Source organism: Pleurodeles waltl, unplaced genomic scaffold, assembly GCF_031143425.1.
Source record: "Pleurodeles waltl isolate 20211129_DDA unplaced genomic scaffold, aPleWal1.hap1.20221129 scaffold_238, whole genome shotgun sequence".
Lineage (NCBI taxonomy): Eukaryota > Metazoa > Chordata > Amphibia > Caudata > Salamandridae > Pleurodeles > Pleurodeles waltl.
In genome coordinates, this window is record NW_027149944.1 from 129,244 (window position 1) to 151,217 (window position 21,974).

Consider the following 21,974-nt stretch of genomic DNA (forward strand, 5'->3'; position numbering starts at 1 on the left):
ATTTTTATAGAATTATTACTTTTCTAGCGCTTAGAAACAAAAAGCGCCAATCGGGTCATCTGGTTGCACCTCGACCGGGGCAAAGTCAAACTTTCAGGCCGACCGCGATGGAGCCCTGCTCGGCTACAGGTCGCGGGAGGCCTCGGTTAAAAAGTTACCTTCTGACTTAGTCTTTATTTTGAAGTTTTTCTTCACCGGGACAAACCTGCCAGTTGAATCCGACCTCCTGGAGCCCTTGTCTGGATACGCGATGTGGGTTTTCTCGGTGGAGACTTTTACCTTCGGACTTAGTCGTTTTTTCGAGATGAAAATCCTTCGACCGGGGTAAACCTGGATCTTGATCCGACGTCCATGGAGCCCTTCTCGGATACGATGGCTGGGAGGTCCCGGTCAACTTTTTACGTTCGGACTTAGTCTCTTTTTTGGATGTTTTTCTTTACCGGGACGAACCACGAAGTCAGGCCGGGTCGCGGTTGAGGCAAGCCGGCTAGAATTTCCGCGGCGGGTCGGTCCCTCTCTGGGGCTTTTTTAAAAAAATTCTCAAATCTTTTCCAAACTTCTGGGGCTTCACCCAGATGTTCTTTCAAGGTTCTTTTGGGGTCCACAGCTCACCCCAAGGGTCCAGAAGTTCTGTGATGGTCCTTGGGGGGTGCGGACTTCAACTCCCAGAATGCACCTGGCGCAAACTCCTTTTTGGCCACTGGACAGTGGTCAGCTGGTCGCTTTCTTCAGGAGTTGGTGCAGGGGACTCTGGTTTAGCAATTTTTCACCTGTAGCAAACAGGGAGTCCCTCCTTGAACCAGTTGAAGCCAGGCAAAGTCCTTCTTGTGGTGAAGCCCAAGTGTGCAGCTGGTGCAGTCCTTCTGATTGCAGGGTCCAGGTGCAGGCCAGGGGTCCAGCAGGGCAGTCCTTCTTCTCCTTTAGTTCTTTTCTTGTTGAAATCTGGTAGGGATCTGAGGTGTGGGTGCAGGTCTGCCAGTTTTATCCTTGCTCCTGGGTGAAAAGCAGGGGGGCCCTGGTTCTCCAATCAGGGACAGGGTCGTCCCCCTGTGATGACCACTTCCTGGGAAGTGTGGCAAAAATCCATCCCAGAAGGCAACAGTCTCTAAAAATCCAACATGGATGAATCTGATTTTTGGAGGTTACATCTGGCTGAGCCCACCCACTGGTGTGGCTAAAAATCATAAACACACCCCTCTCCTGCCCTCTCCTAATCTAATCAAGGGGGCACCTAATTGTCTGGGGTTGCAGGATGTGGGGGTGTTGCTGGGTGCTCCAAATGTCCTTCTCTGCCTTTGAAGACCAGTTTGGCAGCCCTCCCCCTTCCTGCCTCACCATCTGCTGAGGGGAGATTCTCTCCCACAAGCACATTCCTTTGTGTGAAGCCCGGCCACTTCACACCTCATCAAGGCAGCCTGGCAGAAGCTGCTGCAGGCTGGCCAATCAGAGCACAGCAGCAAAAACAATGCAGAGCTGAAATTGGCAACTTTTTAGGTAAAGTCTAAACTTTTTACCTGGACAAGTTATATTAAATCCAACAACTGGAAGTTGTGGGATTTATTACAACAATCAATTTGATACCAAATTCTTGGTATGTAACATTTAAGGAGACTTTAAAATTTAAAATAAAGTCTGCCCATTCTAGCCTATGAAGGCCATTTACTTCAATGAGGGAAAAACGAATTTGGCTGTTTTTACCTCACCAGGGCTTATAAATCTATTTTTATAAAGTCCCTGCTTATAGTTACATGGCACCCAGCCCTAGGGGCACATAGGGCACACCTTAGGGGTGACTTATATGTAAAAATAAGGTAGTTTAAGACTTTGGAAGTACCTTTAATTCCAAAGTCGAATTTGCATATAACTTTAATTTAAAAGCAGCCAGCAAAGCAGGCCTGCCTTTAAAATGACACTGGGCACCTCAGCAGTGCACCTAGGTGTGCACCACCTATGCTGTGGTCCCTAAACCTACATGCCCTACCATATACTAGGGACTTATAGGTAGGTTAACTTAGCCAATTATAATTAGCCTAATTTGCATATTGATTTTACACAGAGCACAGGCCCTGGGACTGGTTAGCAGTACCCAGGGCACCATCAAAGTCAGGAAAACACCAGCAAAAAGAGGAAAATGGGGGCAAAAAGTTATGGGGCCTCTGCAATCAGCCCTGTTTTCTCACACCCGCCCAGACCAATTTCATCACTATTTTATCTAGTTGCTTAAACAATGATGCAGGCAGAGTGCAAAACAAATTTTGCATAAGATGAAGACAGCGCAGTAGTAAGATCATGTTATTAAGTGCCACTCTGCCCATAACAGACAATGGCAGCCACCTCCAGAACTGGAATGATTCATGTAAACTTGCCAGCACTCTACCCATATTAAGGTCGTATTGCATTAGTGGCTCATCTGCAGCCCGAGATAGCGAAAGCTTTGTAACTCCCACAGGGGGCCCAAGTCCAGCAGACCCTCAGCATTAGTCCTAGCCAGTGCAGCAGGCGGGAACAGTATTGTTTTGCTGCGGTTAACCATCAGCCTTGACACCCTCCCAAAGTCCTCCATCACCCGCAGCAGTCTTGGGACCAACCGCTCTGGGTCCCGTATAAATACGAATATATCGTCTGCATACATAATAGACACAATGTGGGTCTGGTCCCCCACCCTCATCCCCCACTCTCTCATCTGTTCCCTAAGGTATATCGCCAATGGTTCCATGGCCAGGGAAAATAGGAGTGGGGAGAGAGGGCAGACCTGTTGCGTGCTGCTGTCGATCTCCGAAACCTCCACTCCCACCTGCACCATCGGCCTGTGATACAACAGCCCCACCCAGCCTACAAAACCCTTGTCAAGTCCCATCTGTCTGAGTACCTCCTACAAATAGAACTAGGAGAGGGTGTCAAAAGTCTTTTCAATATCTAAGACCCCAAAGGCAACCTATAGGGCTGAGGGCCCAGTGGCATGCATAACATGCAACAGATGTCTCAGAGTAATGCGTCCCCCCGCTCTGGGATAAAACCGCATTGATCGGCAGGGAACAATCTCGTAATGACCTTGTTCAATCGGAGGGTCAACACCTTGGCCAATAACTTTATGTCCACATTAAGCATTAATAATGGCCTGTACGACCCAGGACCATTGTGGGCCTTTTCTGGCTTCGGTAGCATGATTATAATAGTTTCACTCATGTGTGGAGGGTGTGTGTCTGCTTCTTTGCCTCCAATATAGTCTCAGTGCCGGGAGTATACGGGCGGCATACCGTTGATAGTATTCTACAGGGAGACCGTCCAGCCCAGACTCTTGCCGTGAGACATATCCTTGAGGGCCTCCCCCAGATCTTCCATCGTGGGATCCGCTCCTTCGCCTGTTCCTCTGTTAGCCACGGGAGATGCTGCAGAGCTAAGAAGCTCGTCATGTCAGCTGTGTCGACACCGCCCAGGGCGGTTTACACCTGAGCCAGATGACAGCACAACAGTTGCCCTTTGTCCTAGTACCTGGGTTACATTAGTGCTGCTTAGGGCGAGTATAAGGGGTGGCGGACGCTCCCTTTTAACTAGCTAAGCTAATAGACAACCCGATCTATCTCCTCCTCTATGCAGTTTCTGTCAGTAGTCTTTCCAAACGTAGCAATCTAATCTATCCCAAATTTCTGCCACCTTTCTATGGAGGTCTGCAAGTGCTTCATTCCCACTTTCAGTACCCCTAAGCTCACCATGCATTGCTGCGAGGCGACCCTCCACCACTCCTTTACAAGTTTCTTTCGGATACTATATGTTTTAGTAAGGGTGACTCCCCTTTCCACTACCTTAAATGCCCCCCAATCTGCGCCCCTCAAGCCTGCTGTGTTCCAATTTGTGGCAAAGTACCCACCAAGAGCCTCCCTCAAGTCTAAATTATATTCAGTGTAGTCTAGCATCCCCGGGTTTAGCCTCCAATATGGCAAACTTGGTCCACTAAGGGGGTGGTCAGATAGAAAACACACCTGGTAGCTCGCACTCAAAACGTTTATGATTCCCTCATTAGTAAATAGGAAACAATCTAGGCGGCTATGTGCTCCATGAGTGGGAGAGCAGCATGAGTATTCCTGAAGTCTGGGGTGTAGCTCCCTCCACACATCTATTAGTTGTAATTTAGACGGAGTTTTGTGCAAGCCCTGCTGTCATATGGGGCTTTGTGCCCTTTTGCGGTGGGTGTCTGCCATGCTGACCATCTAAGATGCAGTTGAAATCTCCCACCCATATCGTAGGTAACCCCATGTATGGTATTAATTCAGTTGCAAGTGCTGGAAAAAAAATCCTGTTGTCTGTATTGAGAGCATACACACTTATCAGGCATACTTCCACACAAATCAGCAAGCCATGCAGCAGCACATATCTCCCAGTGATATTGAGCACGTTTCCCCTCAGCTGGATCAGGGTACCCGGACCCTCCCCTATAGACACTTCTCAGGCATATAAGGAATAGGTAGAAGAGTAGAATTGTCCCGCCATCTTTTTTTTTTTTTTTTGAGTTTTTGGGCAGGTGTGTTTCTTGAACAAACACTATATTGGCATGTGTTCTCTTAAGGTATGTGCAAGTTCGATATCTTTTTATAAACTTATTCAGGCCTCTCAAATTCCAAGTAAGCATTCAAACTGTATTAGCCATAACTCAAGCAATACCTTGTGTTCTCCATGCATGAGACTTCTGTGCCCATACCTCCCCTCTGTCCTCTTGACATAATGTTGTTCCTCCTGTGCACATAGTTATTCAAAAACAGCAGCATAGCAAACCTCCCTCCCCCGGGCAAACATTCTGAAACATAACTGGTGTTTGCCCAACCCCCAGTAGAGCCCAACCCTAATAAATAGCAAAACTAAAATTTCTCCAGTCTAGCTAGGCACAGTGGGGTTCACAAGGAGGAAACTCCCTACATTGTGTAACTACAAGGGAAAGAGGTGCTCCACCAACTGCGTGTCCCGTCCCTTCGGACCCAGTGTATGTTTAGGGTTCCCACTGCGTATCCCACACCCTAGAGATAAGCGAAGGATACAGGGAAGATGTAGACTGAATAACGCTAGGTGTAATGAATAGAAAAGAATAGATTATGAATGTTAAGTGTAAGAAAAAAATGAAAATTTGCAGAGAGGTTGAGCAAGATCCCCCTTATGTTTTCCTCTGGCCCCCTCTCTAATGATGCCCCTGTACCCCCATACACACCGGCCCATGCCTGCTATTATGTCTCTCTATTACCCAGTGCCAACAATAAGGGAACCAAGCTGGTAACCATCATAAATGTCCCCTGCATCAGTATGTGGCCAGGGGGGGCATTATTGTAATCAGTAGTAATCTGCTGTATTATTCACTGCGTCTTCCCGTCCAGGCACAAACCCCTCCGTGGTTGTCCTTCGTGTAGTAATTTTGCTGCTATTGGTGTTGTTGACACGCCTCCGCCTCCACCTGTGACCACAGGGAACCTACTTGCATGTCGGCCGTCTCTTCAAGCAGCCCAGCGCAAGTGACGGACTCAACCAGGGCCCTCACCTCTTCCCTCTCCAGCCTCCGTGACTCATGTTCCAAGGAGCCATCCGGACACACAGCAATCCTCTTTGCAGAGGGGAGGGATTTTCTACATCTCCTGCTGCTGAGTCAAGATCTCTGTGGGATTGAAATGCCAGCCCGAGGCACGCGAGGCCAGTGCTCTGTTCTGGGATGCAGTCATCTTCATGGACCTCCAACCAGTCCCAGGCATCCTCTGGTGTTGCAAAAAAGTGCATGCAGCCCTTGTGAAGTACCTTTAGTTTAGCAGGGTACATAAGCATATATTTCAGTCCCATGGCTTTTAGTTTTTGCTTCATCCCACTGTAGGACTGTCTCTGCAGCTGCACTGCTCTGGTCTAGTCCAGGATGATAGTGCACAGGGTGACCCTGGTGGAAGCAGCGGGGCCAAAGTCCAATGGTCCTGTTCAATTGCAAAAACTTTAGAGAGATTCACTGTCGGGAGGGCTGACGCTATCCATTCTTCCAGAAATGTCTCCGGCCTGTTCCCCTCTGACCTCTCAGGGAATCCCACGAACCTGAGATTGTTTCTACTGGATCTAACCTCTGTGTCCTCGATGCAGGCCTCCAGTGATTTTGAGCGGGCTTTAAGAGTTGTCACTGTGGCTCCAAGTTTTGGCATCTAATTGCGCTGTTCCTTCACCTGATTTTCTGTCTCTGTTAATATTTCCTCCACCCTACGTAGGTCAGCCGGGAGAAGATTCACAGCTAGTGCAATGGCGTTGATTTTCATTTGCACCGCTTGCCCCGTTGACTCTATGGCTGCTAATATTTGTGACCCACAGGGCTCCGCAAGGGTCTGCGCAGTTCCCCCACCCACCTCAATCATGTTGACCACCACCTGTGGCCTGCACAGTATATCGATCCATTTTGTGTCTGCTGTGTACTCCTGGCCGCTCTGTCTTTACCCATACTGTAATGTTTTATAAATCTGGTGAAGAGAGGCCCACCCTAAATGATGGTCCAGACTGTTCGACACCTGGGCACTATTTCAAGTCTGTCCGCCCTGCTGGTGCTGTTGACCAGGTTCTATGGCAGGTGAGCCACAGGAACTAAAGAGGGTCTCAATGTTCAGTAGGGGGGGGGGGATCCCAAGTTCCCTGCACTGCCCCGTGGTCATCGTTTGTGCCCTCCGCTCAAGTCTCGGATCTCCCGGGACTCATCTGCACCACAACAGAAGTCGCATGGGCAACTCTGTGCTAGCCAATCTCGGAGGCCACCACATTTGGATTGATGTTTTTGCCTTTGGGTAGCGACCGCCACTGGGCGAGGCGGCACGGGGGTTCTCCAGTTCAGTGCAACCCCCCCCACAACTGTAACACCAGTGAAACCTACTTCATTGCCGTCATCTACTCCGCTCCGGGACACCATCTACTTCAAGGCACTCGGTTTGGGTGCCAAATCTTACTCCTGGTGGAGCCTCGCAGCACCGTGGCTCATTCACGGTCTTCAGCCCTAGGATATTCTAGGAAGGCGGGTGGGTGCGTCCTCCCCTATCACCCCCCACCAACAAAACACTGCCTTTCCCCACTGGTCCCCAGAGTAGGCCTCACTACCCGATGGGCCCGCTATGTGCAGGCTGTTCCTCCCCGTAATGGCTTCCATTCCAAGGTCAGGCTGCCAGTTCTTGACAGTCGGCCCACACATCTTTACGGCCAATGGGGGAGGGGGCAGGCCCCCTTTCAGTTGTCACTTCTCTGCCTAGGTAGGGCTGCCCCCAGCTCTCGTACCAGCCTGAGGGGGGCCAAAGGCCTCAGAGGCTGCCACGCTCCCCATTGCGCCGCAGGACCCCACTTCCAGCCGCACTGCTCCTCTAGGCCTCACCTTCTGCTGCACCCGCTGCGTACAGGCCGCACCTCCCCTTCATGCCTTCTCCGGGTCACCGGCAAAAGGCCTCAGGGTCTGCCGCACTCCCTGCTGTGTGGCCCCACCTCCGGCTGCGTTGCTTGGCTAGGCCCAAGGCCCTCCCAGCTGTCCCTTGTCCTCGGCCCTTTGCCTCCTCGACCGCCACAGCCCCAGTCCCAGACAGCTTTACCACCTGCTGATGCGGGGTGGGGAGTCAGGATGTTGTAGGATTTCTGCTGACGGGCCAGAGCACACTGCTAGTGCTGCCGCTTGCTGGCCATGCCCCATCAGCAAAACCTTAATTAACATGAGATCTAGGTTGACAGTTAACTTACTAATATTTACATGAAGGGTTTTCTATTTTTGAACCCATCCACACTAGGATAATTAACACACATATGCACTCCCCATTCCAAACCGAAAAGCAAATCCAGAGGAGTCTGCAAACAGACACACCAGGATCTGTCTTCTAGAGCAGACCTGCCAATAGATAATACGTTTTAGCTTCAATGAAAAGGCACAGTCTATGGGTGCCCCGATGAATAAGTGTCCTTCAGGAATCAAATAGTGCTTCAGCAGTTCTGTTGTGTGCAGGGATTTCTTGGCCATGCTAACAGAGTGTGGCGATTGTATATTATTTCAGCTACAGGTTGAAATTAGTCTCACTAACAAACTTAACAGAAGCAGATCAGAAAGAAATATTAAATTCTTCAGTTCAGAGGCTACATGCAGTGATTAGCACTGCAAGGCCATCCAGCCTTGTGTGGACCCGGCTTGGAAGTAACGAAGAAGTAGAATTGGTTACAGCTGCTTGCCTTTCGAGTAAGTATCTAACAGAGGAATTGTTCATTTTCTGAAGTGTAGATACAAGAAACTGAACAGGATCTGCCCCTCCCTTGTCTTTAGAGAATCAATGTGGAGAAAGGTACAAAGAGCCCTGTGAATTTGGGTGGATCAGACACACAATTGGAATGCTAGAGGGGACGTGCAATGGCACCATTATTTGACTGCAGAGAGGCGACCTAACCAAGAGCTGTTACGTCCCTTCCCCACCCAAACAACCCACCAAACTGGGAAGTTCAATAGTCAAAAAGATACTGTTGAGAGTTGGCGGAACCTTCCACACCCTTACTTTGTTTAATAATATTCGAAAACTTCTTAAAGCTGAAAGAAGGGATAACCATGCCCCAGGTACTGCTAATAAAGTAGCAGCCATGTAGAACAGAAATAATCTTTAAATGAAAATGATCGACATGTCACATCTAACTCACTATATTCTAAATAAGATGTTGTAAATGGAGAGTAGGCTGAAAGTGGATATGAATTACATGTTTTGCCCTGATAAGGTGAGAAATATTCACAAAACATGTTGGTATAAACAAGAGCACTCATTTTTTATCTGGCATTAGACTACCAAAATTATTAAGATTGTACTATTGCTTATGGTAAGTCAAAACTGTTTTTTTTCAGTAGAGTTGAGGGGTAGGTACTCTTAAATCTTGAAAGGAGAACCATCGCTGGTCTGTTTCAGAATTTAAATTGCCGTGGAAACCAAGGTGAGAAGGGGCGCAGACAGCCAGGCAGTAATTCTGAAGTCTTGTTGTGGTGCTCTGTTGTGGCTCCCTTGCTGGGACTCGGTGCTCCATCATAGGGCTCATGGAGGCTCTGCTTGCTAAAGCCTTGAAAGGGGGGACCACTGCAGTGACTCAGAGGACTGAATAACTGAAAGGAGCTTCTTCCTTGGTCGAAAAGGTGCTAAATTGGAGGAACAGTAGTGGCTACTACCCCCTCCTCTTCCAAAGATGGGAACTGGGTGGAGAACGAAGACTCTAGCTGAAGGGAGCCTCCAGAAGGGGAGACCCACGAGACAAAGAGTTGAAGGGGATGGCAGGAGCTCGTCAGCTGCTGTCACATGGAGAGCTTTGTGATGAAACTAGCGCCCCTACAGTAGCTCCATATCGGGTTTGCTTAGTATGGTGATAGAAAGCAGTGATGTTTTTTGCAATTCAGTTTTGCTAAAGCAGTATTGAGTGTGGAGGGATGAATCCATCTGCCAGCCCAGTTCCGCAGCAGTAGCAAAACTGTTAGTTATGGAGAAGTCTGTGGTGCCCCCGACTACTAGCAGGGAGCACCTAGCCTTTGATATTTGCAATGTGATTCTGGGACTCCATCATGCCATCCAAGACCGAGAAACATAAGGGGGGGGGGGGGGGGTAGGAAGAACTCAGATTTCCCCCTTGCCATCTCAGAAGGTCATGCTCTGCAGTGTTCTGAATATCATGGTAACAACTAGAAAACCACAGACAATCATGGCCTGGGATTCCTGGCTGGCCTTACTCAGGAAGAATCTGTACCTTTTTACCTCCTTCAGGACATGAGAGAAACTACCAATGTCATTAACCAGAAAGTGTCATTGATGAAAACTAAACTGAAGAACAGAAACGGAAGGTTAACTGCAAAAAGAAGCAGAGTCTGTGCTTAGACTAGACATTTCTGGCAGTGGAGTAGCATGTCAAATCGACAGAAGAGAAAACACAAGTTGATGAGGAGTTTAAAATTGTGTTATAACTCAGTCCAGAAACTGGAGTGGCACTACTTGGGGTGTCCGGATAACACTGATAGCAAACACAAAAAGGAATCAGAGTACCTGGGCTTTGCCCCTTGCCAATGGAGAGGAGCTTAAAACTCCTGATGTGCTGTTTTACTGAGAAATGATTCTCTTGATGCTGATTTCAAGACCCTACAGAAGGCCAGTGGGGCTTACATGATTCCAACCAAGTCACAAGGGACTTGACAGCAGAGGTTGGGGCTGTTATAATTGACCTGGAAGAACCGTTGCAGAGAGTCAGTGCATCACATTTAGAACATTTTGAGCTTGCAAACTGCTGGTTTTCCCAGATTTGAGCAAAACCAAGAAGTCCAGACTGCTGACAAACTAATCTGAAGCCTCCTTTTGGTTCTCTGCCAGACTACAGGTGTTCTGGGTTTTACCCAGTCCCAGATTGCTCTGGAACTCCAGGACAGCAATAAGGCGAGGGTGGGCTCCAGGGGTTTGAGGTTTAAGTACGTTCGAGCTTCGCTGTAATTTCTTTATGTCACTTTATGAGGCGCTTGATGTTAAGTGCTATAACAGTCTTGGGATTTCAAAGAAATAATATTTGAAGGGGATACAACTGTGATATTTTCTGTGTTCCAGCTCTTCTATTCTTCTCCCCTTTATTATTGACTATTCCTTAGGCGGATGCAAGTCTTTTTGTTTCAGTGCTGTTGTTTTATGGAGGCTTTTTTCAAAATGTAACTTGATAGCAGTGTTTTTCTTTGGCTCAATTATGTGATGGTTTTTGGATTGGCTCAATAAACAGATCTTTCAAAAATACCTAGAATGGTAAGTAAGTTGCAGGAACATGCTAGTAACATGAAGGGAAACTAAATACACCACATTAGCTAATTCCCCAAATTAAAAAAGGGAATTGAGAATTCAATACAGTAGGCTCATATGGATGAGCTGTAACTAATAATGATGCTGCTGCTGTGTGAGTAATTTGTAATAGAAAGCAATACTCCAGACAAGCAGAGTACGTGGGTGGAAGCATCATACTGTGGTGAATGACTTGAAATTAAAATCACCATGCTCTTTACAGACAAGAACAAAATGCACATAGCATAGATAAAAAATGCTTTCGCCTAAGACAGAAGCACTAGTTGCAAAAGCTAAAAAAAAAACACTTTAGAGCAACAACAATTTAGAAAAGCTAGTACACAGTTTCATTGTGTTTGAAAGGAAAACAATAATACAAACATATTTGACAAAATCACAATACTTTTGGATCTCTGGTAAAGAACAAAATATATTAATTTCTCTCATTACTTTTACGTGTGGTACTCACCTAAGATCTCGCATTTCTTCACTTCTTGAATCATTATCTGTCACTATCTTTGAAGTTGTGCCACTTACTTCCACCCCATCAACTATAAATCTACGAGGTTTTTTTTAAGGTTTTCTTCTGCCTTCTTGTTTCCTAAAATAAACATTTGTTATGTCATTTATTTCTCAAAACAGAAACCAATTTATTTTGCCATAAAAATATAAGGAACAAAATAATGGCAACCCCTTGCTAAACGTTAACAGAAAACACCTACTAAAAACTGTGTTATGGTGTTATTTTATAGAATGAGGAAAGGGGCAATATTACATGTAATGCTTTTCGTGGGATTTTCAATAACAATGACAAGCGCTGTGAGCTCTTAATGGAAATTGCAAAGCTCATTTCACCGAACTTAATGCCCCCACATCTTTAAGTTCCTCTGGAGGTAGTACCACAATACCCCTTAAGGTGTTGTTCATAATTTACACGTCTATAACAATCATTTAAATTAATTAGACATTCGTTCACTATGTGCTTTTGTATGCAGGCTACACTGTGCCTTGTCTGAAAACCGAGCAAAAGAGTCCTGCAAGGCTGAGGCACTGTCCATCAATACTGACCGGAAGGCAGAAAGTTCACTGCTCCATATATAGAATGCTGACGAAAGCTTTTCAGTCACCAAAGGAATTCAATATCAGAGGAGGAATCAAAAGAAGAAGATTTCAAATGTTTTAGTTATTAGTCACAACTGTACTAATATGCTCAATCATTTCAGCAATGTCCAGAGGCCTTGAATACCTGGGGTATTTCATCCCATATCATACAGTACCCCAAACTCCAAACCAAAATCTGGCCAGCCCATCCTCGTTGTATGGTTAAATCTATTAATTTAGCTCACTCTTTTCAGAGGTGACTAAACACCATATAATTTCAGAAATATTTTATTAAATTTTTCATGCAGGCTCTTGTGTCTTTTCTGGGTGCCACTGATCTAAGACTGAACGCATAAAGCAATTAGTTGTTGCTGTTGGTTCTTGTCAAGTCTACAACAAAGTAATCTATAATAAAATCCTGTGAATAAGCAATGCCACTTTGGAACCTGCACGACATCCCAATGGACATTTTATATTATGGTTTTACAAATAATGGCGTGCTCAGGACCTGCCCAGTCAAGGACAGAACTATTACAAAAAAACACTGGTTACTTTTGGGTTGCCTGAAGAGGATTCAAAGCAAAACGATATGAAAATCGAAAAAGATAACATTGATAAAAAATGGGGGTACCCTAAATGACGAGCAGAGATCTGGAAAACAGAACACTCTCATAACCAACAGAACTTGTTCGGATTTTCAGGCTGCCAGCTACTTAAGAACTTGAAGCCAAATGTCAAGAACAGAAACCTGAGCAGAGGTTTAAGAAAATGTACAGCAATGAGCTCTACAGGCGTTGTTTGTTCACCAGATACTTACAGTGTACTCCAGCTACCACTGCGCAGAGTAAGCACATTTTTAGAAGCTTGTTCACTCAAGGTATTTTTCTACACTCTATAGAAGTCAGTCATCATCATTATGTCATTACCTATATATCCTACTTGCTTCGTATCTGTTCACTTCCTATAAGAATTTTACAGCCAAGAAATCCTATGTTACTTTGTCCATAGTCAAAGGTTTTTATTTCTGTATTTAGGCCACTCCAATCGAGATAACCATTGAAAACAAAATGAAACAACTCATCCAAAGAAAACATTCTGGAGCAATAGCACAGTTTGAACCCACATGCACAACCAACAGCAACAGCTGAACAGTCAAAGCACCATATCTACCCAGAGAATGGCCATGAGAACATACTTGTTTGACAATGTACAAACAAGCATTTGCAATGCAATGGGCCTCGCTTTGTGCATGTTACAGGTGTTAAAGTTGTAAATTCCTAAATGGACTTTTCTTGCCACTTAAATTGAAAACGAAAAGTAACAGTTGACATAAGTGAGTTGATTCAAAGCGCCACACCCGCCATGAGCACGAGTGCGAAAAAGAGAGACAAAAGGAAAAATAAGTTTGCCCACAGTCAAACGTATTGGCAAACGTGCAATTATCCATGTAACAGGGTCGATGTCCAAGGCAGTAACCAAACCGCCCAAGGAGGGACAAGCGTAAGCATTTACCAATGATAACAAATAATTTTTTAAAGGCAAGCCCACGAATGAGTGATAGTGCTGAGCGTGAAGTGGGCGTGGTTAAAAGCCACAGGTAGATTGCAACAGGTCAGAGCGCTTGCAGACTCGACCTAAAAAGTTTATTAGCACCTGATGTGCTTCGTAGCATATAATTAGTTTAGGTTTGAGAATGAAAAGTAAACATTGTGTGTTTAAAATGCTGCTAAGTAAAGCAAAATATGCAACCATGGTAAGGCATTACAGATAGACTTTAAAAAAGTATTTACAGTTACTAACTAACCGCATATGTATGTAATAGTACAAAAACAGAAGTGCCCAATTAAAATTAAAGACCAAATTTATATGTAGATTAAATTAAACCTGAAGGTTTTGGAACGCTTTACTTAAGCAATTATTTCGGTTATATAACACATTGTTTGTGCCCATAAGCCTATTCTGTTAATTCAACAGGAAGACGTGAAGTGTATGTTCCCCAGATAAGTTGCTGTTTTAGGCTGCTTAGCATTCTTTTTTTTTTTTTTTTTTTTACTGTTCTGCTGCTTTGCTTTATTAAGTGGAATAATAAATGTAGTTACCGGCCAGGTCCAACGATGTAGGGGGGGAAATAAAAAAATAGCGTTAACATAAGACTTGAAGCTGTAGTAAGGGTGAAGAACTGTAGCACTTTAGTTAATATTTATTTTGTTTGAAAGGGTAGCGCTTGTAATTTATTTTAAATGTATGTGTTTTAAAGAAGTATGCAAAGAAGGTGTACTTAAAGTAGATGTAGATAAACAGAGGTAGGTGTACATAGAGGCAGGGCAGATAAAGTAGGTTATAGAGGTAGGTAAAGAGAGAACGGTAGAGGTGAGTGTAGAGGTAGGTACAGGTGAGTGTAGAGGTAGGTGTATATGTAGGTAGAGGTAGGTGTAAGTTAAGGTAGGTGTAAGCAAAGTTAGAAAAGGTAGGTAGAAGTAGGGAAAGAGTAAGGTGTAGATAGAAGTAGAGGTAGAGGTAGGTAAAGTTATGTGTAGATAGAGTTAGGTATAGATGAAATAGTTGCAGGTAGAGGTAGGTGTAGATAGAGGTTTGGTAGAGGTAACGGTAGATACAGATAAAGAGTAGAAACTAGGTGTAGATAAAGGTATGTATAAATCAGGTAGATATAGGTAGAGATGCATGTAGGTAACGGTAGGTGTAGGTTGAGGTAGGGAAGGGTGAAGTTGGTGAAGGTAGGTACATGTGGTTGTAGGTAGAGGGAGATGTCTATGTAGGTAGAGTTGTAGGTGTTAATAAAGGTAGGTGTAAGTAAAGTTAGGTAGAAGTAGAGTTAGGTGTAGATGGAGGTAGAGGTAGGTTTACTTAGAGGTAGAGATAGATGTACATAGGTATGTGTGGACATAGGTAGGTAGGTATAGGTGACACAGGTGTAGGTAAAGAGAGATATGTTTAAGTAGAGGTAGTTAGCGGTAAAGGTAAGTAGAGCTAGAACAGGAAGTGTGAAAAGTAGGTGTAGATAAAGGTATATATAAATGAAAGTAGGTGTAGGTAGAGGTATGTGTAGGTAGAGATTGGAGTAGATAGAGATAGATGTAGGCAGAGACAGTTAGCGATATAGGTACGTAGAAATAGAGATAGGTAGAAGTAAAGTAGGTGTAGGCAGAGGTATGTATAAGTAACGGTAGGTGTAGGTAAAGGTAGGAAGTAATAGACAGGTTTTATTAGAGATAGGTAGAGGTAAAGGTATGTAAAGGTAAAAGTATGTGCAGCTGGAGGTAGATGTAGGTTTAGGCAGAGGGTGGTAGTGGTAGTGAAAGGTAGTAATAGACGTAAAGGTATGTAGTTAGAGTTAGGTGAACGTAGGGGCACAGATAGGTGTATGTTGAGGTAAAGATAGATGTAGGTAGGTAAAGGTAGGTATAGGTATAAGTGGATGTAAGTTGAGGTAGGTTGTGGTAAGAAAGATACTAATAAAACTAGGTAGATGTCAAATTAGGTGGTGGTAAAGGTATGTGTAAGCATAAGTAGAGATAAGTGTAGGTATAGGTAGGATTATGTGTAAATAAGGGTATGTGTAGGTTGTTATAGAGGTATAGGTGTAGGTAAAAGTACAATAAGTAAAAGTATAAATAAGTAGAGGTAGGTGTAGATAGGTATAATTAGAGGTAAATATCACTAGAGGTAAAGGCAGGTGTAGTGAGAGGCAGGTGTAGGTAGAGTTAAAGGTAGTTATGGGGAAAGGTAGGTATAGGTAGGCCTTAGTTAAAGTAGTAAGAGGTAGAGATAGGTGTAGGTAGAGGTATGTATAGGTAAAGGAAGGTATAGGTGAACGTGTTGGTAGAGATAGGTGTAAAAAGAGGAGGTATAGGTAGAGCTAGAGCTAGGTGTAGGTAGAGGTAGTTGTTTGTGTAGGTACAGGTATATAGACTTAGGCGTAGGTATAGGAAGGTAGTATTAAATGTAGGGGTAGATAAAGTCAAGTTTGAATAGTTATTTTAAGGTAGAGGTGGGTGTAGGTAGAGGTAGGTATTAGAGATATGTAGAGAAAATAGGTAGAAGTAGAATAGGCGTAGGAAGAGGTATGTATAGATAAAGGTAGGTGTAAGTAGTGGTAGGTGGTAGTAAAGAAAGGAAGTATTAGACATAGGTGTAGGAAAAGGTATATTTTGGTACAGTTTGGTGTAGGCGAAGGTAGGTTATATTAGAGTAAGGTAGTAATAATGTTTGTAGAGGGAAAGGTAGGTAGAGGGAAATGTATGTGTAGGTATAGGTAGAGACTGGTGTAGGTAGAAATTAGTGTAGGTGTAAATAGAGGTATGTGTAGGTAGAAGTAGGTTTAGGTAAAGGTAACAGTAGGTAGAGGATAAGTGGAAGTAGAGGTAGGTACAGGTAGAGCTAAATTGCAGTAGAGGTAGGTAAGGGCATTTGCATGTAATGGTAGAAGTAGGTATATGAAGAAGTAGGTGTAGGTAAACAGTCAGCATTAGAAGTAGGTAGATATAGGTGTAGGTATTGGGAGGTAGAGGTAGGTGTACACAGAGGTGGATAAGTGTAGGTATAGGTAGTTGTAATTATAGGTACAGGTAGCTAGAAGAAGTTGTGAGTAGAGGTCGATGTAGGTAGAGGTAGTTAGTGATAGAGGTACATTGAGATGGAGATAGGTAGAAGTAGGATAGTGTAGACAGAGGTATGTATAGATAAAGGTAATTGTAGGTAGAGGTAGATTGTAGTAGAGAAAGGTGGTATTAGAGATAGGTAGAGGTAAATGTAGGTAGAGGTTAATGTAGGTATGGGTTGGTTTAAGTTAAGGTAGGTTATAGTGGAGAAAGGTAGTCACAATTATAAATTTGAAGGTAGGTAGAGGTAAAGGTATGTGTAGGTATAAGTGGAGATGGGTGTAGGTAGAGGTTGGTATAGGTGTAAATAGGGGTATGTGTAGGTAAAGATAGAGGTAGGTGTAAGTAAAGGTAGAAGTAAGTAGAGGTAGGTATAGATAAATAGCAGTAGAGGTAGGGAAACGCATTTGTATGTGAGGTAGATGTAGATAGAAGTGGGTTTAGGAAGAAGTATTGGTAGTTAACGATAGTTAACATTAGAAGTAGGCAGAAATAGAGGTAAGTAAAAGTCAAGGGAGGTGCAGGTAGAGCTATGCGCAGTTAAAGGTAAGTGTAGGTAGGTGAAGGCAGAGACAGGAGTAGGTAGAAGTGTAGGTAGAGAGAGGTAGGCAGAGATAGGTATATGTAGAGGCAGAGTTGGGTGTAGGTAGAGGTAGTTGTATATATTGTTACAGGTAGTTACAAGTTGGTGTAGGTACAAGTAAAGGTAGGTAGAGTTGAGTGTATGTAATGGTTGAGGTAAGTAGAGGTTGATGAAAGTAGAAGTAGAGGTAGGTCGATGTACATGTAAGTGTAGGTTACTGAAGCGAGCTCATGAACAATTACATATTGATAAAGCTGAAAAATGTGCGGTTTTATCCTCGTAATACACTACGTAAGTGCTTTAGAAACATCATTTTAAATGTATAGCGTATTTATATTTGAAATGAAAAAAGTACAATCCTCTTTGAAAGCGTGCACATAGGCATATAGCAATGGAAGTGAAAAACTTGAAAGCTGTGGTAATGAAAGTGCTAACCAGGCCCCAGCACCAGTGTTCTTTCACCTAAAATGTACCATTCGTCTCCACAATTGGCACAACTCTGGCACCCAGGTAAGTCCCTTGTAACTGGTACCCCTGGTACCAAGAGCCCTGATGCCAGGGAAGGTCTCTAAGGGCTGCAGCATGTCTTATGCCTCCCTAGGGACCCCTCACTTAGCACAGACACACTGCTTGCCAGCTTGTGTGTGCTGGTGGGGAGAAAATGACTAAGTCGACATGGCACTCCCCTCAGGGTGCCATGCCAACCTCACACTGCCTGTGGCATAGGTAATTCCCCCCTCTAGCAGGCCTTACAGCCCTAAGGCAGGGTGCACTATACCACAGGTGAGGGCATAGGTGCATGAGCACTATGCCCCTACAGTGTCTAAGCAAAACCTTAGACATTGTAAGTTCAGGGTAGACATAAGAGTATATGGTCTGGGAGTCTGTCAAAAACGAACTCCACAGCTCCATAACGGCTACACTGAATACTGGGAAGTTTGGTATCAAACTTCTCAGAATAATAAACCCACACTGATGCCAGTGTTGGATTTATTAAAAAATGCACACAGAGGGCATCTTAGAGATGCCCCTGTATTTTACCCAATTGTTCAGTGCAGGACTGACTGGTCTGTGCCAGCCTGCTGCTGAGAGATGAGTTTCTGACCCCATGTGGTGAGGGCCATTGTGCTCTCTGACGACAGAAACAAAAGCCAGCTCTGGGTGGAGGTGCTTCACACCTCCCCCCTGCAGGAACTGTAACACCTAGCAGTGAGCCTCAAAGGCTCAGGCTTCGTGTTACAATGCCCCAGGGCACTCCAGCCAGTGGAGATGCCCGCCCTCCTGGACACAGCCCCCACTTTTGGCGGCAAGTCCAGGGGATATAATGAGAAAAACAAGGAGGAGTCACCCACCAGTCAGGACAGCCCCTAAGGTGTCCTGAGCTGAGATGACCCCTGCCTTTAGAAATCCTCCATCTTGATTTTGGAGGATTCCCCCAATAGGAATAGGGATGTGCCCCCCTCAGGGAGGAGGCACAAAGAGGGTGTAGCCACCCTCAAGGACAGTAGCCATTGGCTACTGCCCTCCCAGACCCAAACACACCCCTAAATTCAGTATTTAGGGGCTCCCAGAACCTAGGTAACTAGATTCCTGCAACCTAAGAAGAAGAGGACTGCTAAGCTGAAAAACCCTGCAGAGAAGACGGAGACACCAACTGCTTTGGCCCCAGCTCTACCGACCTGTCTCCCCACTTCTAAAGACACTGCTCCAGCGAGGCTTTCCACAGGGACCAGCGACCTCTGAAGCCTCAGAGGACTGCCCTGCATCTAGAAGGACCAAGAACTCCTGAGGACAGCGGCTCTGTTCACCAAAGACTGCAACTTTGCAACAAAGAAGCAACTTTGAAACAACTCGCGTTTCCCGCCGGAAGCGTGAGACTTGACACTCTGCACCCAACGGCCCCCGGCTCGACTTGTGGAGAACAATCACTTCAGGGAGGACTCCCCGGCGACTGCGAGACCGTGAGTAGCCAGAGTTGATCCCCCTGGGCCCCCACAGCGACACCTGCAGAGGGAATCCCGAGGCTCCCCCTGACCGCGACTGCCTGCTTCTATGAACTCGACGCCTGGTTGGGACACTGCACCCGCAGCCCCCAGGACCTGAAGGATCTGACCTCCAGTGCAGGAGCAACCCCCAGGTGGCCCTCTCCCTTGCCCAGGTGGTGGCTACCCCGAAGAACCCCCCCCCTTGCCTGCCTGCATCGCTGAAGAGACCCTAGGGTCTCCCATTGCTTTCTATTACAAACCCGACGCTTGTTTGCACACTGCACCCGGCCGCCCCCGTGCCACTGAGGGTGTACTTTCTGTGTGGACTTGTGTCCTCCCCGGTGCCCTACAAAAACCCCCTGGTCTGCCCTCCGAAGACGCGGGTACTTACCTGCTGGCAGACTGGAACCGGGACACCCCCTTCTCCATTGAAGCCTATGCGTTTTGGGCACCACTTTGACCTCTGCACCTGACCGGACCTGAGCTGCTGGTGTGGTAACTTTGGGGTTGCTCTGAACCCCCAACGGTGGGCTACCTTGGACCCAAACTTGAGCCCCGTAGGTGGTTTACTTACCTGCAAAAACTAACAAACTCTTACTCCCCCTAGGAACTGTTGAAAATTGCACTGTGTCTAGTTTTAAAATAGCTATATGTGATTTATGTGAAAACTGTATATGCTATTTTGCTAATTCAAAGTTCCTAAAGTACCTACCTGCAATACCTTTAATTTGAAGTATTACATGTAAATCTTGAACCTGTGGTTCTTAAAATAAACTAAGAAAATATATTTTTCTATACAAAAACCTATTGGCCTGGAATTGTCTCTGAGTGTGTGTTCCTTATTTATTGCTTGTGTATGTACAAAAAATGCTTAACACTACTCCTTTGATAAGCCTACTGCTCGACCACACTACCACAAAATAGAGCATTAGTATTATCTATTTTTGCCACTATCTTACCTCTAAGGGGAACCCTTTGACTCTGTGCATACTATTCCTTACTTTGAAATAGTGCAGACAGACAACTTCCTACAAATAGATACGTTCACATCATTAGAATACATTATTATTTTTAAAGAGAGAAATGGGTGGTTGGGTGCTTTTGATTTTAGCAAGGTTTACTTGAAGTGGGTATAGTGGAGGGTAAGTTACGTATCTGAGCAAAGTAACAGCATTTGTATGCTTTAATAAGCAGTTGTGCCAGAAGAAAAGTGCTCAACTGAAAATATCTACAAACGTTGTATGTAGCGCAAATGAGACCTGAAAGTTTTATAGCGCTTTATATAACCACCTATTTTTGTTCAGAATGACATATTTGGTGACGATCATAACATGCTGTAACTCAAACACCAAGCTTTAAACCATATTTGTAATCTTTAAATTGCTATATTTCACTATCATGCCGTATGTTTCTTTGCTTCCCTGTTAAACCTTTTTTCCTAGATAGTATAATGGGATTTATGAAAAGATTTAATTACCAGGCCAGTTGAAGGGATGGGGAGAGGAAGCAACAACAAAAACTGAATATAGGACCTAAAGCCGCAGTAGTGTTGAGAAAATTTAGCACCTTAGTGATTGTTTTTTATGTTTTAAATGTTTGTAGAACTGCGAAGATATAAGGTGTTCCTTATAAAAAGAAGTATAATTTATATGGTAGAAAGCACCAGGATGAAGGGACTAGTGACTGTTAAACAACAAATGCAGTTTGCAGTGCTTGGATCTGTAAATTGAACAATTAGTATATCTTTAAAGAGTAATCAAGAGACAGAAAGCGACCTCCCTCAGGGACTCGCTAAACAGAGTGATCAGAACCGGAAAGCTACCTCCCACTGAGACTCTAACACAGACGTAAAGCATACTTGCAACAAATGTTGTAACTAAAGTTTATAGTTTGCACATCAAAGTGAAAAGCAAGCCAAGTGAAACAGTAACAATGTGGCTGGTTAAAAGATGGTATTGTTTAGCAGTTACCAAACTGTAGACAATTAAAGATCTGTAAATAGTGTAAGCACCGTATTTTAAAGTAAAAATGTAATTCTTTTTTTTAAAAGGTAGAAAAGTATGCGCAATGTGTTTAAGCTCCTCAATGTTATTGTAATTGTAGTAGTATTTTTTGTAGCAATACTACCCCGACGAGGCTCGAATCGCTTTTTGGTGAGTAGCACGCTACTCCGGAACCCAAGAAGAATTAGTGGTGGATTAGTATAGGGAAATATGAGTACAGTATTAATATTATGAGTCAGAGTGGGGATGGAGGATAGATTGACAGAGACATGTCTTAGGGTGATGGCAGACACACTTGGCTCCTATTTAAAACAGAAAGGACACCTCTCAACTAGATTACATCCTACCTTCAAAACAGAACTAATATTATCTATTCTCCCCCCCCTTCTCCTCCAAACCCTATCTAACAAAGCAGGGGTCCCCCAAGGATCAATCATCCCACCTGTGCTTTTCAACATCTGCATGATATCATTACCAGAATTGATCAACGATTTTCAACTCACATGCTACAACTATGCAGATGACACACAAATACTACTCAAATTGGAATGCCCCAAAAACATTGAAAACTCAGAAATCTTCAGTTACCTCAGAGCCGTTTATCAGTCTATGACTTGGAGCCATCTCAAACTAAATGCTTCCAAAATGGAAATACTCACATGTGGTGACTGGAAAAATTATGACGCACTGTGCGCCTGGCCTCACGATCTCGGACCACCTCCTCAACAATCCAAGGAAGATAGAAACCTTGAAATTACCATGGACTCCAAGTTAACAATAATTGCCCAAGTGGACAAATTAACACGAACAAACTTCATCACCTTGAAGACTCTGCAACGCATCTTCCCCCACCTCAGATTTCCACACAAGGTGCAGGCTACTAT

The 21,974-nt window shown here is 44.6% G+C and overlaps 1 protein-coding gene across 1 annotated transcript in view; it reads right to left on the bottom strand.

Moving 5' to 3' along the window:
* Positions 1-21,974, bottom strand: part of LOC138275422 (STE20-like serine/threonine-protein kinase) — a 158,387-nt gene that overhangs the window by 116,917 nt on the left and 19,496 nt on the right. The window contains 2 exon segments of the mRNA XM_069219079.1: positions 11,269-11,363; positions 11,365-11,400. Coding sequence (XP_069075180.1) covers positions 11,269-11,363; positions 11,365-11,400 — 131 coding nt within the window.